This window comes from Mus pahari, chromosome 14 (assembly GCF_900095145.1).
Source record: "Mus pahari chromosome 14, PAHARI_EIJ_v1.1, whole genome shotgun sequence".
Classification (NCBI taxonomy): domain Eukaryota; kingdom Metazoa; phylum Chordata; class Mammalia; order Rodentia; family Muridae; genus Mus; species Mus pahari.
This window is the reverse complement of record NC_034603.1, coordinates 42,897,582-42,912,156: the sequence shown is the minus strand read 5'-3', so window position 1 is coordinate 42,912,156 and position 14,575 is coordinate 42,897,582. Positions and strand designations below refer to the sequence as shown.

At 55.4% G+C, this 14,575-nt stretch overlaps 3 protein-coding genes across 6 annotated transcripts in view; 1 reads left to right on the top strand and 2 right to left on the bottom strand.

Moving 5' to 3' along the window:
- LOC115065362 (zinc finger protein ZFPM1-like) overlaps positions 1 to 571 on the bottom strand; it is a 6,457-nt gene extending 5,886 nt beyond the window's left edge. The window contains exon 1 of the mRNA XM_029546123.1: positions 341 to 571. Coding sequence (XP_029401983.1) covers positions 341 to 571 — 231 coding nt within the window. The remainder of the gene's footprint in view (positions 1 to 340) is intronic.
- Hic1 (HIC ZBTB transcriptional repressor 1) lies at positions 417 to 5,004 on the top strand. Of its 2 annotated transcripts, none has more exons than XM_021212041.2 (2): positions 417 to 580; positions 2,028 to 5,004. In XM_021212041.2, exon 2 carries the CDS (start codon positions 2,048 to 2,050, stop codon positions 4,193 to 4,195), a length of 2,148 nt encoding a protein of 715 aa, XP_021067700.1. In that variant the 5' UTR covers positions 417 to 580; positions 2,028 to 2,047; the 3' UTR covers positions 4,196 to 5,004. The 2 variants fall into 2 exon arrangements, with proteins under 2 accessions (XP_021067700.1, XP_021067698.1); XM_021212039.2 differs by lacking the exon at positions 417 to 580 and adding an exon at positions 1,393 to 1,682.
- A 201-nt stretch (positions 5,005 to 5,205) lies between these two features.
- Positions 5,206 to 14,575, bottom strand: part of Smg6 (SMG6 nonsense mediated mRNA decay factor) — a 242,328-nt gene continuing 232,958 nt past the window's right edge. For all 3 annotated transcript variants that reach the window (XM_021212036.2, XM_029545906.1, XM_029545907.1), the window contains exons 16-19: positions 13,399 to 13,552; positions 10,231 to 10,442; positions 9,700 to 9,781; positions 5,206 to 6,787 (exon numbers count right to left, since the gene is read on the bottom strand). In XM_021212036.2, coding sequence (XP_021067695.1) covers positions 6,657 to 6,787; positions 9,700 to 9,781; positions 10,231 to 10,442; positions 13,399 to 13,552 — 579 coding nt within the window. In that variant the 3' untranslated portion in view covers positions 5,206 to 6,656. The remainder of the gene's footprint in view (positions 6,788 to 9,699; positions 9,782 to 10,230; positions 10,443 to 13,398; positions 13,553 to 14,575) is intronic.

Here is a 14,575-nt window from a genome sequence, read left to right as displayed (position 1 = left end):
TGAGTTCCAGGACATCCAGGGCTATACAGAGAAACCCTGCCTCGAAAAACCAAAAAAAAAAAAAAAAAAAAGAATGCGCCACCACCCCTAGCTTAAGAGTTCTTCATTTGAAGACAGAACCTTTTTTTTTTTTTTCCGAATTGGCTCAATATAACATATAAATATGTACTCGGGACCACTCAGCACAAAACCCCAAGGTTTATGGGACTCCCAGGTCCGATATCTGGGTCTCCAGGTGGGCACATCTGGAAGCGCGCGAACCTGCAAGATCTCCAGTTCAGCTCCGCATCTGCAAGTCTCTCGGCCCAGGTGTGCGCCAGAGGTCGCAGCCCAGCCGTACACAGTCCCCGCGCGGCCGCGAGGTGGCGCCATGGCCGCGGCAGCGTCTGCCGGTTCGGGCCGCTCCAGATAAGAGTGTGCGGAAAGCGCGGAGGGGCTGAGACGCGACCAGGACGCGGGGAGGACGGACCAGCAAGACAGACCGACCGGGGGCCCGGCGGGCGGAGGGCAGCGCACTGCAGCCACGTCCCCCCCTGGATCCGCCGGCAGCCGGGCCCGGGGCTTCCGACATGCCCCCCAGGTGGGTCCTGGAGTTGGCGACAGGGAAGGGCAAGGGACCCGGGACAGTCTGGTCCTCGCGCGCCGGCTACCTCGGGAGGAGCATCCTCAGGCGTGGGCGCCCGGGTCGCGGCTGGCGTTTGGGGCTCTAAGTGTCTTCCCTAGAGGACTCGGGACGGCTGGGCCGCTGCTCGGCGCCGGGTTCACGGCGGGGTCAGCGGCCCGGGGCCGGCTCTGCCCGCACATGGGCTGGGGAGGAGAGGGGAAGGCAAGGGGAGCCGGCGGGCGGGGCTGGCAGGGGCGCTGCCCTGGCACAGCTCGGCGCCTGGCAGCGGGGCGGGTGGGGCGCAGGCTAGGAGCTGCCACCGCCTCAGGGAGGGAAGCCGGGCTGGGCGGCCGCCGCAGGTAACGGGCCGGCGAGGCCCTGCGGGCCAGGCGGGGAACAGGGGCGGGCGTGCTCGCCGGAGGGCAGGGCGGCTTTAGATTTGGTGTGGGTCCCCACGGCCACCAGGCTGCTGAAATTGGGGGCCCAGAGGAGGAACTGGGGGCCGGGGAGGGGGGCTGGGGCCGGCGCGCTCCTCCCGCCCTGTCTGAAGTTGGGAAAGTTTTCCCCAAAGTTTGAGGCGGCAGAGTTTCGGGGGAGACGGGGCGGAGGGGAGCTGGGGAAGAGATGTGGAGCCGAGGCCCTGGCTGGGTCCAGAACGCGGGTGGGGCGCAGGCCAGGGTCAGGGCCGCAGCCGGCTGTGCGCCGTGCCCGCCCGGGGCGCTGCCCCCTCCCTCCCCTGGGAGCTGCGTGGCTCCCCCCTCCCCCCCACCTGCTTCCTGCCTCAGCCTCCTGCCCCGATATAACGCCCTCCCCGCGCCTGGGCCCGGCCTTCGCGCTCTGCCCGCCACCGCAGCCACTGTCTCCGCTCCCCCGGCCGCCCTAACGAAGGCCTGACAGCCCCCGGCCAGGGCGGCGCCTCGATGGGCATCGTGCTCCTGTCTTCCTTATCACTTCCCCTAACCGGGGCAACTTCTCTCGAGGCGGGAGGCGCTTCTAGCTCGGCTCCTTGTCTCCCCACTTGGGCAAACTTCTCGGCCCTGAATGACTTTTCCTGAAGCGGACATTTTACTTAAATCGGGTAATTGTCTCCGAAAGGGTCATTTCGCCCTATCCAGATTTCTCCCTGGAAGTTCCCAGGACCCAGCCCGAGTGCCCAGGAGCATCTGGGGCTGGGACAGATAGGTTAACCTAGCCTCCTCTCCATCCGCAGCCTTTCTCCTCCTGCTCCTTCTGTCTGGGGCCGGCGGGCCTAGGCTTCCACTCCCGGAGGCCGATGATCCATCCTACTGTTCAGGCCGTGGTGCTCCATGCTTCTGCTCAGTTGAGGGGAAGGGGAAGCGGAGGGGAACCGAGTGGGTTGGGTACAAGAGGCCAGGGCACCGCACTGCGTAGTTCTTACCCAGCTGGTGTGTGTCTCCCGCAGGAGAGTGTGCTGGGCAGACGATGCTGGACACGATGGAGGCGCCTGGCCATTCGAGGCAGCTACTGCTGCAGCTCAACAATCAGCGCACCAAGGGCTTCTTGTGCGACGTGATCATCGTGGTGCAGAATGCCCTCTTCCGCGCGCACAAGAACGTGCTGGCGGCCAGCAGCGCCTACCTCAAGTCCCTGGTGGTGCATGACAACCTGCTAAACCTGGACCATGACATGGTGAGCCCGGCCGTGTTCCGCCTGGTGCTGGACTTCATCTACACCGGCCGCCTGACCGACAGTGTTGAGGCCGCAGCAGCAGCAGCGGTGGCCCCGGGAGCCGAGCCGAGCCTGGGCGCTGTGCTGGCTGCTGCCAGCTACCTGCAGATCCCTGACCTCGTGGCTCTGTGCAAGAAGCGCCTCAAACGCCACGGCAAGTACTGCCACCTGCGGGGAGGAGGCAGCGGCGGCGGCGGCTACGCGCCTTACGGGCGGCCGGGCCGGGGCTTGAGAGCTGCCACGCCCGTCATCCAGGCTTGCTACTCGTCCCCGGCCGGGCCGCCGCCGCCGCCTGCCGCCGAGCCGCCGTCGGGCCCCGAGGCAGCCGTCAACACCCACTGCGCCGAGCTATATGCTTCGGGCCCGGGCCCAGCAGCAGCCTCACTCTGCGCCCCGGAGCGTCGCTGTTCCCCGCTTTGCGGCCTGGATCTGTCCAAGAAGAGCCCGCCAGGTTCCTCGGTCCCTGAGCGACCGCTGAGTGAGCGCGAACTGCCTCCACGCCCGGACAGCCCTCCCGGTGCGGGGCCCGCAGTCTACAAGGAGCCATCGCTCGCCCTGCCCCCGCTGCCGCCTTTGCCCTTCCAAAAGCTGGAGGAGACCGTACCGACTCCAGACCCGTTTCGAGGAAGCGGTGGCAGTCCGGGACCCGAGCCCCCCGGCCGCCCCGACGGCTCCAGCCTCCTCTACCGCTGGATGAAGCACGAGCCAGGCCTGGGTAGTTATGGCGATGAACTGGTCCGGGATCGAGGCTCCCCGGTTGAGCGCCTGGAGGAGCGCGGTGGGGATCCTGCCGCCTCACCCGGGGGCCCTCCGCTCGGCCTGGTACCCCCGCCACGCTATCCCGGGAGCCTAGATGGGCCAGGCACAGGAGCCGACGGCGACGACTATAAGAGTAGCAGCGAGGAGACCGGTAGCAGCGAGGACCCCAGCCCACCCGGCGGCCACCTGGAGGGCTACCCATGCCCGCACTTGGCTTACGGTGAGCCTGAGAGCTTTGGTGACAACCTGTACGTGTGCATCCCATGTGGCAAAGGCTTCCCCAGCTCGGAACAGCTGAATGCACACGTGGAGGCTCACGTAGAGGAAGAAGAGGCGTTATATGGCAGGGCAGAGGCTGCTGAGGTGGCTGCTGGGGCCGCCGGCCTTGGGCCCCCCTTTGGTGGCGGTGGGGACAAGGTCGCTGGGGCGCCGGGCGGCCTAGGAGAGCTGCTGCGGCCGTACCGCTGCGCGTCCTGCGACAAGAGCTACAAGGACCCGGCCACGCTGAGGCAGCATGAGAAGACACACTGGCTGACAAGGCCCTATCCGTGTACCATCTGTGGAAAGAAGTTCACGCAACGCGGAACCATGACACGCCATATGCGCAGCCACTTGGGCCTGAAGCCCTTTGCGTGCGACGCGTGCGGCATGCGCTTCACCCGACAGTATCGCCTCACGGAGCACATGCGCATCCACTCTGGAGAGAAGCCCTACGAGTGCCAGGTGTGCGGTGGCAAGTTTGCTCAACAGCGCAACCTCATCAGCCATATGAAGATGCACGCTGTAGGTGGCGCGGCCGGCGCGGCCGGGGCGCTGGCTGGCCTGGGGGGACTACCTGGCGTCCCTGGCCCCGACGGCAAGGGCAAGCTCGACTTCCCCGAGGGTGTCTTTGCTGTGGCCCGCCTGACAGCTGAACAGCTGAGTCTGAAGCAGCAGGACAAGGCAGCTGCTGCCGAGCTGCTGGCGCAGACCACGCACTTCCTGCACGACCCCAAGGTGGCGCTCGAGAGCCTCTACCCGCTGGCTAAATTCACCGCTGAGCTAGGACTCAGCCCAGATAAGGCGGCAGAGGTGCTGAGCCAGGGCGCGCACCTGGCTGCAGGACCGGACAGCCGGACCATCGACCGTTTCTCTCCTACCTAGAGCGTCCCTCCTAGGTGCTCCAGGCGCTGCCTGACAGCCCGGGGACAACTGGTAGCAGCGGCAGCGCCGCCGCAGTGGTGGCCCCACCTTTCTACACCTCACCTGGCCTCACTGTTTATTTAGTGCCTTAGCCTGGGGAAGTCAGTGGGGGAAAACCTCGGGACGGGGGTGGGATAGGGGAAGGGAGATTTATATTTTTGATATCAGCTTTGACCAAAGGAGAACCCTGCCTCTCCCTGTGGTTCATTGGCCCCCTCCCCCGGCTCCGTGCTGCTCTTGGGGGAAGGATGCCATTATTAGGACGCTCCCAGCCCTACCTCCGGCCCTTGCGACCACACCCATTCTCACTGTGAATCTCCCTGCTGGGGTCGGAGCGTTGGGCACAGTTGGAGAGAGGGGAGGGGACTGAGCCGGCCGGAGGGCCTCCCTGTCCCCTGCTCCTGCCCAGCCTGGGACTGATAATGTGAAGTTCCTCATTTTGCACAAGTGGCACTAGCCCCAGGGCCAACCCTTCCTTTCCTCACCACCAGGGTGGGCAGCTCTGGCGCCAGGGATGACAACCCTGACCCAACTGTCTCCACTTCCGAGGTGTCCCCTCCTCTTCCTGGGGACCCTGGACCATATTTATTGCATGCGCCCTAGGTGGCCCCTATGCTGAGCCCACTTTAGCTGGGCTGGAGAGAGGTCTCCTTCCTTGGTTCCCGTTCTGTCCCTTTGTATATTCTCTACTCTGTACACAGGCTCTTCCAGAGCCGCTTCCATTTTCTATACTCAACCAAACAGCAATAAAGCAGTAACCAAGGTCCCTAATCCTGTGGCTCTCTTCTGCCCCTGCACTACGGTGGGTGGCAGGGCCCCAACACAGGTGTACAGGCCCAAACCAGCCACCCCTCCCCAGTTCCAAAAAATAGACAAGCAGAGGTCAATTATATTTCATAACTAAAAATTTATTAAGGAAACAAAACCAGGGTTCCAAATGGGACAGAAAGAAGAAAGGTGTTCTCCCCATTTCTAACCCCCCCCACTCCCAGCCAATGACCCTCACAGCCAGAGGAGGGTACCTCACAGGAAGCAGCCTGGGCCTTACAATCAAGAGAGCCCGTCTTTCGAGCTGAGTCCTGGGCACTGTCCTGCACAGCCCTCTCCTGGGCCTGAGAAGGGCAGAGAGCACCCTTGGTGAAGCACTGCTCCTCCTAAGGTGGGTTGTGTGATCCTATCAAGAATCACCCCTGCTTAGCCTGAGGCAGCCTTCTCAATCCTCCTCTACCTCTGTGCTAGACTGAAGGAATTCATTCCTGGTAGGGAGCCTCCAAGTGAGGTTGTAAACAAAAGAGGCAGGAAAAACTAACAAAACACAAAAGAACCAAAACCCTCAAAAGCTAAAGGGTCCCATGTTCCCTCTTCTGGGTAAAGAAGTACAGTGACAATGCCAGAAATGGGCTCAACATCCTGGCACCTCTACCTCGGGGTTCGGCTCTCCCAGCTTGGAGGCTTCTCAGAGGTGTGATGATTTGGGAAGGAGGGCAGCTGGGAAGGCTTTATTTGGTTCCTGTCACAGGTGGTAGGGGTAAGATTCAGAATGAGGAGGAACTGAGGTGAGGACGTTTAGGGGGTTTGGGGTGATGAAAGGGGACAACTAGAAAAGGCAGGCAGGCAAAGAAGAGTCTGAGGAAATTTCCCCAAGAGGGTACTACAGTGAAAGGAAGGCCAAGGATGGGAGCATGTGCTGGTGGAAGGCCACTCAGGAAGCATGGGCCCAAGACCAGATGTCCCTTCCCTTAGGCCCATGACTGCCCAAAAGGAAAACAAGGGCAAAGTGCAAGCTGTGGACAGGAAGAGAAACATGTGCACATGTGCTGTGTGAGTGAGTGCGTGCGTGCGTGTGCGTGTGTGTGCATGCATGCGTGCGTGTGTGCGTGTGTTGAAGGGCTAGGGCTGCTGTTGCTGTTACAGACAGAAGTCAGCGTGGGTTCATAGGGCATCACTCTTCCTGACAGCCAAAGCCTCTCAGACATTCAGGACAGACAGACTGTGCAGACTGAGGGGTTTGTCAGTTTCCTTGCATCTGATGGAAACTTTACAATCTCTGCCCCTTCCCACTACAGAGTGGCTGGGTCCTTGGCATGAGTAGGCCTCACTCCAGCCCTGGGACCAGACAGAGGGAGAAAGGGTGGGAGCCTGGTGGCCTATTCGGCTTGTCTACCTGTTGTCACTGTAGCCGGTCACCTCCCTGCTAAATCTTGGCAGCCCAGGAGGGTCCCAGCAGCTTCCGCCTGACCCTTGGGAGGGCTCTGTGAGGAGCGGCTCCCCCACAGCATGGCCACGGCGTGAGGTTGGAAGAGGATGGTTTATTGTCTGGGTGGATTGGTAGCTCAGGCACGTGGACATCTTCCGTGTTACACTGGGCACCTGGTGGCCTCTCAGGAATGGTTCCATGGGGGTGGGCCCCAGCGTGGCCCCCTCAGCCCACTTGGGCCCACGTAAGGAAGGCTGGGATGTCCCTCACAGGCACATTCCTTGTCAGTGCCTTTACACGAAGGTTCCGATCATCAGTCAGCAACACCACCTCCCGCAGCAGGCGGATTGGCTCCTCTGTTGGCACAGAAATCAGATGGGCTCAACTGAGGAGAGAAGTGTCAAATACTATCTCCTGTCTTGGGGAGAATGTGGTCGTGGAGGGGCAAGTTCCTTCCAGGCTCAGAGCACCATTCCCCTGATGCTTAGAGGGTCAAGCTAGGTAGGAGCTGTGCTGGGGCTATGAACTCCTCCTCACACGGGGCTCTTGTGCCTGGTGCCTGAGAGTACTCACACTGCAGACCTGTCTTCCAAGGACGCAGAGCTAATAGGCAGCATACTCCTCACTGTACCCCTCCCTGGCCCTAGATTCACCCTCATTCTAACAGAGTCTCTCCGTCTAAAGGCGGGATGTGTGTGTTACTGTTTTATGTACCCAAAGGTTAAAAAATACAAAGGTGAATAGAATGTAGGAATAGATCTTATGAATGTGGGGGAAGGGGTTAGCTCTAGGGTGCTCTCAGGAGAGCCTTGCTAAAGGGGCCTTGTGGCTATGGTCAAAGGATCTATTAAAAGCGTGATCTGTGAGCATCTATCAGTACCCAGGGTAATGAGCAGCAGAGAGGAATGTCCTGCAGCTGCCTCATGCTCCATGGAGCTCTGTACCTTCTTGAGTTCCTTACGCACTTTTGTAAATACACTCACGTACATAGGCTAGCTTACTCCTGTAACACTGAGATCACACTAGCTACATCTTCTTTACTCATATTTTATATACTCACAACATTTTTCTGTACCAGTACAAATAGCCTTCATCTTTTTAGATAATTCTTATAGCAGATTTTTCCTGTGTCTGACTAATGTACAGGAGAAAACTTAAAATGGGGCCCAGGAATCAGTCAAGTGACACTCTAGGCCCTGGGCATGACTGCTTGGGTGGCAGGTCTATCCCTCAGCTCTGCCCTGGCATTTCCTAGTGGAGGTCTGGCAGAAAGCAAAGGCACAGGAAATGTCCTGTGGTGTTCGGGGATGGCTAGGGTTGGCGGGCTGGGGGATTGCAAACATCCATGTCTGACCTGAGTACTGCTGGCCTTGCCAGCTCCAGGCAGGGAGGCTGAGAATTGGCTTTCAGCCTAGGGAGGAATCTGGGGATGAAGAGGGAGAGGCTCAGGGGGCTGATGGTGGTGAGGGAAGGGGAGAAGAGGACGACAGACAGGGCTGTGTGTAGAGGGTGAAGAACACGCCTCATGATTAAGGGAGGTCTAAGAGCCTTCCTTCTGTTGCCTGGGCCTGGAATGTGAGTGTGCGGTGGGGTAGTGGTGTGGGGTGCTACATGGGGTTCCCAGCTGTTGTCTGAGTCTGTTTGCAACTCCACCACTTCTGCTCTGGGCTTCACACCAGAAGAGTCCTAGGCCTTAGGTCAGCCAACCAAGGCCCAGCATTGCTGGCAGGGGTCTGCAGGGGTTTCTGTGGATACTTTGAGACATTTTTAACAATAAACATCCTCTGTTTTGACACTGGTAACTTCACTTTGTTAGAAACCAGAGACTGTCATCTTGTCAGGCCCCATCCGCCATAATCCACATGATTTTAAAATTCAACATCGTTTACACATAAACATTTGGTGACGGTTTCTCTGTGAATCTGACAAGTTAATCTGCTAAGAATTCACACTGACAAATGGGCTTTGATTACACCAGCCGTTGCTGATGTAATTTTGATAGGGGCGGTCCCCATGATGGCAGTGGGATTCTGTTTGGGAATAATTCTGAGGGTGGGGGGACAAGTTCAAATGTATCTGGGCTAAGAACAGAACTCTGGTGGCTGAGGATTACTGGAACCACATGTCTCCACAGGACCTTTGCAACCTTGCTTCCCTCTTAGAAGGAACTTGTCTAGAGCTTATGCTCTAGGATAGGGCACAAGCTCCTCTGTTTGCCTCAGCCAGGATTCTAATTTGTCAGTTGAACACTCTAGGTCTGGTCCTCAGGGAGAGTATATGTGCTGGACTCCTGACTAGCTCCTGGTATAGAAATACAAGCACAAGTGAGGGCTGTACTAAGCAGTGGAAGAAACATGGAGAGGACAGCTCCTGGGTGAGCCAGCAAGCCAAGACGGGGCATGGATACAGGGTGGTAGAGGGTCACACAAAGAAAATCATGAGGCTACATAGGGCAACAGAGACCCACTGATATTACTAGATCAGTACATGACTTAGAGCTAGGAAGGGGTAGGATTCCTTTCCACAAAAAGAAATGTCAGAGTCTTGGGAATCAGTAGCAAAGTCTCCTACATGTCACTGGCCCTGTGGTCCTGTGTACAGGGCATTCAGGGCTGAGGTGGTCAGACACTTGAGAGTTTTAGGGTGACCCAGAAATGGGATTCTGCTCACCAAAACAGTTTAAAACTCAGATACAAGCTCAGTCTTTAAACTCTCTCCCACCTCCAGCTCCAGTGAGCCTGTAAAACACTACAGCTTACTGCAATAGAGATCAGTGGAGAATCTCCACTGCAGGTCTGATGCAGGTTGACGTTCAAGAAATACCCTGATATGGGTAGGGAGGTGAGCGTGGCCAAAGGAAAAAAAGTGTGCCCAATAGAGGTTCTCTACTGCTCAGGGCTGCAGCAAGCTGGATGCAGGAGACCACGGCCTGAACAAGCTATACTGAATCATAAAGACATTCTTGCTGTCAGAAGGGACTCACCCAAGAAAGGAAATAGATGCAGACTGAGTGGGAAAGCTCACAGCGTAGAGCAGGGTGTCCTGGGTTAGAGAGGCTCATTCCTAGTTGGCTCTAGATCATGTAACATTCTTTAGGGACAGGGAAGCTTTGATAGTAGGTCTAACCTCTGGGAAGGTGAATAAGATGGTCTCAGGCCTGTATGGACTTAGCAGGCCAAAGTCGGCAGAGACTCTTCTTAGGGATTGTGGATGGGTAGGAGAAAGCAGGGCAGAGGGATGGATGGCTCAAGGAGAGGCCAAGCTGTACCTTTGCTGGTGGGCATGTAATCCTTCGCCTTGTCCTTGCAGTAGTGCAGGCAGCACGAGAGGATCAGGTCATCATTGTTACCCTGGAGGAAGACAGTGTGAAAAGCACCACTGGGCAGGAGGGGGCGCCATGCAGAGGCAGAGGGACTTCCAGGGCTATGGCCTAGAGTCTTATTCAGACATGCTTTGGCTCTGATTGGCTGAGTCTGTCTTCAGGGATTCAGAGAGCAAGGAACTCTCCCCTCCTGGGCCTTGATGGTGGCTACCCTTCAGCTGCCCAGGTTCAAAGGGCTTCTTTTACTCCTTCCTTTTGGGAACACCTTCTCCTCCCACCCCCACCCCCACCCCCAAGACAGGGTTTCTCTGGGTAGCCCTGGCTGTTCTAGGACTAGCTCTGTAGATCAGGCTAGCCTTGAGCTCACAGAGATCCACCTGCCTCTGCCTCCCATGAGTTCTGGGATTAAAGGTGTGTGCCATCACTACCCAGCTCAGGAACACTTCTAATAGTGGACTTCTCTCTGGGGGGTCTCACCAGCTGTCCAGTAATGTCCTCACTTCGGAAGGCGATAGATTCAAGTTCATTGCCACGGCTGGTCAAGGCCCGAAGGCAGGAGTCCCGACTCTCAAATCTCCGTTCAAGGAACTCAATGGATTTTCGGGCCTTTTCTTGCACCACACGGGCATAGCCCCCAGCCCGGTGGTCTGTCTCCTGCCCTTTGGCGAGGCCATCCAGCTCATTGATTACTGATGGGACAGAATTTATAATCAGCGATTATGGCTGTCTGCATCCTCTGCTCTCTGCCCAATTCCTTTCTCAGGTAGGCCTCTTCACAGACAACAGAGGCCACCTTTCCACATGAGTTTTCCAATGAATCTGGTAGGAGAGATACTTGTGGGCATAAGAGGGGATCCAAGACTTTTGGTGAGCTCTAGCTCCTTTCTGCCTTTTCCTCTGAGACCCATCTTCCTCTCAGGGGCAATTTATAGGATTTTCTGGAGCTGACATTCCTTATAGTATAGATCAATGAAAACATAGGAGCACAAGGTGAGTGAGGTGCTCTTCCTCAGCTACTTGGGTCTGAGCCGTAGCAGTCCAAAAGGAGGTGGGGTTCTACTGTCCCATCTGGCAGAGTACAGGGAAGCCACAAGGAAGAAGGACAGCCACACTGAGTTGCAAGGACCCTGGTATTTTGTAAAACCATAACCTTGGCACACATTACTTCCTTGAATCTACGTGTGTGTGTGTGTGTGTGTGTGTGTGTGTGCGCAAGCGCGTGCGCGCGTGCACGCGCCTGTCTGCTTGTCTATGTGTCTGGGACATGGCTTCATTTTCTGGTGAAGATTCTTTCCAAAATTCCAGCCAAAAGCCTGAGGTCAAGTGGGAAATATGCACTCCTTGGGGGCTTAGAGAGAGTTTGGGGTCTGAGGCCTCTCCTTAGTGCAATGATTCATGGCTTGGGGAGTCGGCATGAGCATGCTGTTCCATGGTGAGCCTGGCACTCATTGTCTGGGTATTCAGAAACATTTTCTGGAAAGGGCCCATATGGGAACACACACACACACACACACACACACACACACACACACACTCACACACACACATGCTCACACACACACATGCTCACACACACACACACACACATATGTGCGCACGCGCACACACACACACACACACATGTGCACACAGACACACACACACCCATGCTTTTAGCACCATGAAGCTGAAAGGTCCAGATAATGTGTAGCAGTGGTGGATGGTGTATGGTACAGCAAACAGAACATCAAACAGGAAAAACTGGTATTCTATCCCCAAATCTGCTTTCCTGCTTCCAAACTAAACAGGCTTCAAAGGGGATGCTTGTTTGTGCTTCTGCACCAGGCGGGACTTCTCAATGCTGGGGTCAGACCTAAAGCGCACAGAGCAGGTTAAAGAGCACAAGACACAAGCAGGGAAGGCTTCCACTTAACCCTTTGTTGTTCTGGCCAGAAAGCAGGAGTCCACCAAGGAAAGTATGAGTGAACAGGAGCTCTGCTTACATCCTTGAATATAGGGATCTGTCCAGCTGATACAGGGTCAGAGTGTCTAGTGTGTGTGGCTGCAATATAGCAGTCAATTGCTAGTACCTTTAGGCTCAATGACTATGTTCTGAAATGTATCGTCTAGCATTTGTCCCTTTCCTACCAAATCTAAATTTCTTTATCAGACTTAAGCTCTTTAGGGCCAAGAGCCACAGATCTGACTTTTCACTGTAATTATCAGGAGCAGAGAGACTAAGCACACACGAGGAGCACGGGCAGTGCCGCTGACTGCTAGCATAGGAAGGCAGAAGAGCAATGTTCTCATTCCGGGGAAGCCACCTTGAGACACCAGTGAGCCTTCTCAGTTATACCAAGTACAGACCATCTAACAAAAGTGACCAATCTACTTTCTTTTTCCTAATTAAAAGCCTCCTAGGAGGAAGGTGCAGTGCTATAGCCTGTAAGTCAGCCCACTCAGAAGGGCAACGGAAAGCTCAGGGCACTGTGTGGTTCTGGTGCTCGGCCTTATGACAGAAGCTGCTCTTGTTTTGAAGTGGAGCAAACCTTCCCTTAGGTCTAAGGGCCTGGGTTTAAGAGCTTCTGTCCAGGCCACATGGGGAGGGGGAAGGAAGACAGGGAGGGAGGAGGACTGCTTCAGTGCCAACATTCTCAGGTGGTGCTAACGTGTTTCCCACAACCCCCCAGGGTTCTACAGGCTCTGCAGGGGCGGATGTTTCCTGCCCTTTGTTTCCACCCCCATCTGGCACTAAGACACTTGGGACTGGGAGGGAAGGCCCAATGGAACATCTTGGCATGGATGTCAGAGGTGGCCTGTCAGGCAGACTGCCAGTCTAGTGCCTTTTTCAGAGAATAGTGTTCTCGAACTTACTTCAAATGGCTGCTGGCAGAGGGATACTAGAGATCCTTGTCTTTGCAATCATCGTACACACCCCTTTCCCCCCATAGGACAGCCATCAGCTGCAGTAGCTACGTTAGCTGTACTTGACAGTTACCCAGAGATCAAAGCACAACCAAAGGCTGACCTACCATTAAGCTTAAGAACTAGGGGTACCCAGTAATCTCCCATGAGCACTCAGCTAGGAAAAGCAGGCTTGCTGGACTTCAAGATGCTAACCAGTACCAATGGCCCAAGTGGTAGGAACTGAAAGGCGTGAGCCAAAGGTCTTGCTCTAAAGGGTTCTTGTCAGTCTGGCCTTAGGGTGACATTGGCCAGAAGAATGTTACCTCGAACCAACAGAATGATCATGAAAAGCTACAAGACAATCAGACCAAAGGCATCTAACCACTTCAAAATCCTCCCAGCCTCCCTGCCAGACCACCCAGCAGCACTGCCGTTATCTGCCAGGGCTGAGTGTTTACCAATAACGGGAACCAGCTTTGCTGTTTTACTGCAAGCTTTATAAGGAAAAAACAAGGGCTGGGCTCATGCAGCCGCTGGTTGCTGGGACACAGGAGTCCATTTGCTCAAGCAGTTTAAGCCATGGATCAGCCATAATAATTTGAACTACTCTGATTATTAAACAGTTTTCCTTGCCCCACGCATTCTCTGCAAATCCTGTCTTACACACGCACAGCCAGGTCAGCCTGCCTGGCTCTGGGCGTGTGTGGAGGGGCTGCTGTGTGTGTGTAGAGGGGCTGTTGTGTCCCCCGCCCGGCTCACCGATGAGGGGCACCACCAGGATGTACTTCCTGCTCTCCAGCAGCCGAGCCAGGCTGGCCAGGTGGTCAATGAAGCCGTTGGTATCTGGTACGAGGAACAAGGGTCTGATCTCCAGCTCCATCTGCCTCATCTGACTCTGGTCTTCCAAAACAGCCTACAGGGACACAGAATATGAGGGAGCAAGAGAGTGAGCAGGCGGGTGAGCCAGGCCCCTGACTCAACAGTGTGTAAGCATCCTGCCCCCACACATATCCTCCCCCTCCAGAGCCACAGCCACCCCTTCAGGCCTGAGGAACAGACCTTCAGGCTGAGCTAAGCAGTATAATCAAAATCAACACAGACCAAATGGCCCAGGCCTTAAGTCTCACTAAACGTTAGTTGTCAGTGAGGAAGGAAACTGATGATATTAAAAACATGTTTCTGAGAGGATCATAAGACTTAAGACCAAGAAGGTAAGAAGGGAGCAAGTGACTAGGCCAGGAAAGGAGAGTCACATATTACACAGGCAGCACTCACAGGATAGTTCTCAATCCAAACACTTGGGTACTCAGATCAGAGTCCTTCCTTCCTTCCTCCCTCCTCTCCTCCTTGTCCCTTTCTAAAATGAGACAGGCTCAAACTCATACTTGGTTCTATGCAGTAATGAGTATCAAATCCAGGGCTTCAGGATGATAGCACTACCCACAACCCCAGAATTTGTGATTCCAACTCACTTCATTGTGTGTTTCAACCATCCACCTACTCCAACCCTAATGAAATTAACATAAAATCTGAATTTTAAAAGTATATACACATGGCAGAGTATTGGAATTAAAGCTCCAATACTCAGAAAGAGGAAGCACTCATTTCTGTGAGTTCCAGACTAGCCAGAACTACATAGTGAGATCCTGTCTTTAAAAAAAAAAAAAAGAAGAAGCCGGGTGTGGTGGTGCACGCCTTTAATCCCAGGACTTGGGAGGCAGAGGCAGGCGGATTTCTGAGTACGAGGCCAGCCTGGTCTACAGAGTGAGTTCCAGGACAACCAGGGCAATACAGAGAAACCCTGTCTCAAAAAAACCAAACCAAACCAAACCAAACCAAAACCCAAAAATAAAACAAAAACAAACAAAAAACCGGGTATTAGCAAAATGCTACTTACTATTTTCTTTTTTTTTTTTTTTTTTTTTTTTTTTTTTTT